This window comes from Cannabis sativa, chromosome 1 (assembly GCF_029168945.1).
Source record: "Cannabis sativa cultivar Pink pepper isolate KNU-18-1 chromosome 1, ASM2916894v1, whole genome shotgun sequence".
In the NCBI taxonomy this organism is placed as follows: Eukaryota; Viridiplantae; Streptophyta; class Magnoliopsida; order Rosales; family Cannabaceae; genus Cannabis; species Cannabis sativa.
Window position 1 is genome coordinate 72,306,770 of NC_083601.1, and position 6,001 is coordinate 72,312,770.

The following is a 6,001-nucleotide window of genomic DNA, read 5'->3' on the forward strand; positions in this document are numbered from 1 at the left end:
ATATGACTTAGGTATTTACCTTACACTTAACGGCCATGCACAAAATATGTTTTGTAAATTTACTATATATTTTTTTTTGAAAATGATAGAGAAAAAATGTTAAGATAAGAATATATTTACAAGCTATACTGATTTAAAAGAGTATATGTGTAATAGAAAAAAAAAATTACAAAAATAAAATACAAAATATTATCATTTGCATGTAATTTATTTGTATTGTGAAGTAATATATATTCTAAAGGGTACATGTGTAATTTAATATGAAAAAGTTCAAAAACATTGATACTTTTATATAAGTTATATATTCTAAAAGGGTATATGTGTAATTCAATATGAAAAAGTCCAAAAACATTGACACTTTTATACAAGTTATAGATACTACAATTGCCAATTTTATTTTATTTTTAAATTTTTTTTCTCAAATAAAGCCATACCTTGTATATAGGGACTGCCCCCTGTTTGTGCATTAACAAAACAAAACCAAGGACTCTAGAGTACTATATTCTCCCACTTAGCTTTGAGAGCCTCCTAAGGAGACAGTTAATATGAACTAAGGTGATGTTTGGTTTGGTGGAATGTAATAGTAATGTAATGGAATAAGAATAGTAATGAGAATTGATTAAGATGTTTGGTTTGTTATTGGAATGAATATTGGAATAAGTGATAAATTGACAAAATTATCCCTTACTTTAATTTTCATATTTATATGAAAAAGGATATTAGAGTCATTTTAGCTTTACTTTATTTAGTCTTTTGCAATGTAATCCTCGTTATATAGCTTTTCGGGATTACAATGTAATTCCATTACATCATTTTTAAAAGCAAAGCAAACATTATAATGGATAATTTAATTCTATTACAATTCCGATTACAACAAACTAAACATGCCATAACTTGTTTTGCATCGTAATGATGTTGTGGTCTAATGTGTAAATACTAAATATTGCTTGACTATCTAAATAATGATATAAATACATATAAATTAAGCCCGTGGATTACAATCACTCTACACCGAAACAAAGATGTCAAAGAAAAAAAAACATATATTACAAATACAAAATCTTGTCAACTCAATACCAAAAAAATATGGGAACCAATCTCTATTCCTTCTTGTTTCCAAGCAGATTATATAGATTCGTAGAGATAGCAATAACGCTCGTAACTACAGCCAAGACTATCATTATTCTTGCCAATAGCCTATCTTTCTTAGTAGATATACCATTAACATCCCTGTAAAGATTCCAAACAGAACAAATTTAAAAAAAAAAAAAAAAAAACAGATTGATTAATCATGTTGTTTTCAAAACAGATACATAAAAAGAGAAAGTGTATTCACCTCAAAGCAATAGCACCAGGAAAAATGAAGGCAAGGCAAACTGCAGAAGTTGACCCCACAAACTGAAAGAGGTACCAAATGTTTGGGAAGGCAATGGCTGCCAAGTATGAGAAGACCAAGAGTAAAATTGTGAGAGCCACAAATCTTTTGGTGTCCGAGGCCAAAAGGGGCTTCTTTGGGAAGAGGAATTCATCAATATTTGATCTTAATGAGAAGTTCAAAAGAGGGAAAACTAGCATCAGATGAAGTGCATAGCTTAACCTAACTACATCATTTAGCAATGCTCCTGTTGCAGTGTCAGAACTCTTGTCAAAATTCACAAGTATGTCTGACATGATCGAGTCTCCGAAAAGAAGGTAACCGGACAAGCCAATTGCAAAATAGATGGCGGCACAAAGAACTAATGAGACTCGAACAGCTGAGATCATGTCGGATGGCTTACCAAGCTCGAAACCGATTGGGTGAACTGTAGAAATTGGTTGGTAGAAGAAACCGTTAGTACAAGAATTGGCTTAGCTATTGCATACACTGTTGGTCATTAAATTCTTTGTTAGTTGATTATGTTTACCATTAAAATGAAATGTGAAGGCTGTTACAATAACGGGGACAGCAGTGAAAAGGTCAAAGAAGGATGTTAGTTCGTCCAATTGAGGTACTAATCTTGGATTCTTGGTTTTGCCTTGGACGAGTGCAATTATTGCCATTACAGAACATATGCCAACAAAAATCACAGCTAGAAGAACTGATATGAACGAGCTGAACTTCAATGATTCTGAAAAAACGCAACAACCCCAGATGATCAAATCAGAAAATTTCATCAAAAGAAGAGCATGTAATTGTGTAGAGTTCTTTTTTATTACTGACTTACCAACACGTTTAAGTAAAACCAAAGGAAACAGAACAACGATGACAGTAACCAAGAGGGCAAATTCACGCGAGTTCCACCAGTGGCTTCCGAACCATTCTTGCAAAACGCCAAAGTGTATAGTTTCCCCATGTTGACTTCCGGAAAGAACATCCGCTGAAATTAACGCGAGACATTTATTTCTTTAAATTTATATATGAACCAGAGAGAGACTATTAGATCTTTGTCTGAATGTGTTTGCTATGGAAATAAAGAACTGCCCTTTTATTTATTAACTAAAACTAAATACGGGATCAGCTTAATCATCAAATAAATCAAACACTATCGGGATATGTCAACCAAAATAAACAAAAACACAGAAAATTTCGTGAAAGTAAAGAAAATATTAAACTTTTACCAATTATAATGAGGTACATGATCAAACACCCGAGATTAGTGATCATCACACAAACTTGGGTTGCCACTGACCCGACCCGACCAAATGACTCTTTCATAACCCCCGCATAGGTAATGGACTCACCGGAATGTGTAAACCTCATCAAGAACTCCACCGACATTTCAACTAACACACCAACTATGACAATAAGAGCAAAAGCTGGTATAATTCCCAGCACTTTAAGGGTCGCCGGAATAGACATTATCCCGGCGCCGATTATACTAGTGGCGATGTTGAACACGGCCCCAGATACCGACGCAGGATTCACCCCAGGATGTCCGTGTGGCGAGAGAAGTGGAGCGTGTACGTCACTCGCCGGCGACATATTCCCGGCGGCGACGAACAATTTTATTTGGTTGATTTTCCTGGGTCGGATCAGAAGCGCTGTTGTAACACTTGTCCTTCGTTGTACGCTATTAATTCTATTGTCGTCTTATATATTAATCGGATTGGCTACATTAAGAACAGTGAATTTACTAAACTATCCATTGTGAAAGTAAGTTTAGCCTAATAATGTAAAGGGTGAGATTGGAAAAACGGAACAGTTTTTTTTGGACAGGTTGGGTTGAGATGTTATTATTAGGGGAAAGGGGAATTTTGTGCAAAAACTCGGAGTAGAAGCTAAAGCTGAATCTGGACGATAAATTGGCTTTTGTGGTTCTTTGAACTAATAATAGTCGAAAATGGTCTAGATTGAGAGTCATGAAATTTGACATGTTGTCGCCATAAAACAAATATATTAGTAATATCCGATCTGAATTTTAATCATTTAGCCAAATTTAATTTTTAATTTCAGCCAGATTAATTTAATAAAATAGTGACCATTTATTATACGTAAGCTTAAGCTTAAAAAAATAAAAGAAAAATAAAAAAACTTTCACGCAAGCGCAACTCATATCCCATAAATAGGACTAAATGAGTTTGTGTTAGAAGTACAATAATTATCTTCTTCTTTCTTTAAAATGGAATATTAATTTCAAAATTTGTCACATGAAAATCATGGTACAATTTTTCACTTCAATTATTATAATTTTTCTGCTTGTCTTGCTAGAACTAGCTAGAGTGATGAGAGGAGAGGAATATTTGAAAGCAGATCGGGTAAGATTAGGCCAGGCCAATTTATATTTGATTGTACTTGTATGGGACAAAACAAAATGGTAGGTCCCTTTCCTATGAGACTCATTTCCTTTTTTTTTATTATTATTATGATATGTGCCTCACACACCACAGATAAAAAGAATTGGCTTGACTTGGCTTGGCTAGTAGGCTCTGAGTATTGTTATTGGTGATTGATTTTAATGGAGAGTTGGTAACTCTTCCTTTCAGGTGGGGACGCAAACCATGATATAACTAATATACAACTAGGAAGGGGAGATCATCACGTTTTTTTTTTTCTTTAATCATGTTTAAATGTCACATCAAAATATTTTATGTTTAAATATTATGAAGGGCTCTCTTCCACTTTATTTTTCCTTAAATTATACCTTTTTTTAAACGAAAAAATCTACCAAATTGGTCCCAAAAAAAAATCATCCTTACAACATTTTTATGTAAAAAAAATCATAAAAAATGATTTTGTGAGATATATTTGTTAGAATGTTTTATGTGGACTAATATAATTAAGAATTGTTCATTTAGTGTAGGTGTTAACATATAATAATAACTATATAATAGATAATGCATGACATTACTATTAGGTCATAATAAGACAGACATAATGTACTAACACGCTCGGACCCGGGACCTATAGACACGCTCTAAAACGTCTTTGGTTAACCTATTGAGCCAACACAATTTGCTCTCACACATTGGGCATGTAAGCCAAATTGGCCTATAACTTCTTATAAAGGGCGTGCTATTTATTTTGTGGTTAGGGCATGAGAGGGGTGTGGCTATGGTGTTGAGAGTTGTATCAAGAGTAGTGTTCATTACACTCAAGTTTTTTGGTCTTCTTCCATGTGTAGATCAAAGAGGTTTATGAAATCAACAATGATTCATAGCTCTTAAAGATTCAACATCAAAGCTTAAATGAGGTATGTTTACTAATTCTAAATGTTTGCTCTAAAGTTAAATGTTTGATATTGGCTAATATGAGCATGAATTTATGCTCAATGTATAGTTATTTTTAACAAATGGTATCAGAGCCATTTCATTTGATTTAGAGCTTACTTTTGAGTTCAAACTTTTTTTTGTAAATCTAAATTTGTTTGATACAATAATTCTTCGAAATTGTGTTTAATGGTAGAAGTAAAGATTTTTGATGGTAGGAGTTGTTGGAAACTTCATTTTCTCGGCCATAAATTTTATTTTCTTCAAATGTTTCAAAGCTTTTAGGTGTTTTCTTTCATGGCCAAAAATAGTTTATTTTTTTATATTTAAAATGATTTTAAGCTTAAATGGGTATAAGAATTGGAAAGAGGAAGGAAAATGGTAAAAAAAATATCCCAAATGACATCAAAAATAGTGTACCGGAGGTTGAAATACAACCGGGTCAGTGATAGCATCTGAAATGGATCGATTCAAGTTTTAATGTCCCATTTGTAGGTTGAAGACAACCCAAAAATGATGTGTCATTTTTATGTATGCTTTTAGCTAAGTTGTTGTCATTTTTTTTTATATATATATTGTCATTTGAGAATTGTTGATAAACTACATGTCATTTTTCAATAAACTACATGTTATTTTGTTTATAAACTACACATCAGGTTTCAGCCAAACTACATGTAGTATCTATCAAACTACATGTCGTTTGAGCTCAAAATACATGTAGTTTTTCATATTTTTTTAAAAAATAAATAAAACAATTTGTAAAACCTTTTTCTTTAAAGGAAATTGAAGAAGCAGTGTTTAGTATGCCAGCAGATAAAAGCCCGGGGCCAGATGGGATGAGTATAATGTTTTATCAAAAGCATTGGGACATTGTTGCACCTTTAGTATCTAAAACAATTCTTGATTGTTTAACGGGGGTAGCTGATATGACTCTTATTAATGATTCTTTGATTACTCTTATTCCTAAAGTTAAGAATCCCGATTTGATTAGTGATTTTAGACCGATTAGTTTATGTAATGTTTTATACAAAATAATTGCTAAAATACTAATTAATAGGTTCAAGATTCTGTTACCGTTAGTAATAAGTGGGCACCAAAGTGCCTTCGTTCCTAGTAGACTCATTATCGCTAGTGTTCTCATTGCTTATGAAGGCCTTCACAACCTAAAAGCAAGGAAAGATGGTAGGCGATGTTATGTGGCTATGAAGTTAGTGTTGGAATTATTTTACCAGGATCTTAGATCTACTCACAAGTATGTTGATTAGCACCCTAAATATGAACTTCTAAAACGATTATAAGTAAACACATATAAAGT

The 6,001-nt window shown here is 32.7% G+C and overlaps 1 protein-coding gene across 1 annotated transcript; it reads right to left on the minus strand.

The window, feature by feature from the left end:
* Nucleotides 1–812: 812 nt before the first annotated feature.
* On the minus strand, nt 813–3,359 carry LOC133033702 (amino acid transporter AVT6C-like). Its single transcript, XM_061108743.1, has 5 exons — nt 2,599–3,359; nt 2,205–2,357; nt 1,905–2,108; nt 1,337–1,802; nt 813–1,230 (listed from the first exon to the last, which is right to left on the minus strand). Exons 1-5 carry the CDS (start codon nt 2,960–2,962, stop codon nt 1,101–1,103), a joined length of 1,317 nt encoding a protein of 438 aa, XP_060964726.1. The 5' UTR covers nt 2,963–3,359; the 3' UTR covers nt 813–1,100.
* Between the last annotated feature and the right edge of the window lie 2,642 nt (nt 3,360–6,001).

Excerpts from the sequence above, each read along its gene's own strand:
- LOC133033702 (XM_061108743.1), bottom strand. The coding sequence starts at position 2,962 with ATGTCGCCGGCGAGTGACGTACACGCTCCACTTCTCTCGCCACACGGA. Across the intron at positions 2,358-2,598 it reads CATGTACCTCATTATAATTG|CGGATGTTCTTTCCGGAAGT; the intron begins GTAAAAGTTTAA and ends CGTTAATTTCAG. Across the intron at positions 1,803-1,904 it reads CTTCACATTTCATTTTAATG|TTCACCCAATCGGTTTCGAG; the intron begins GTAAACATAATC and ends CAATTTCTACAG.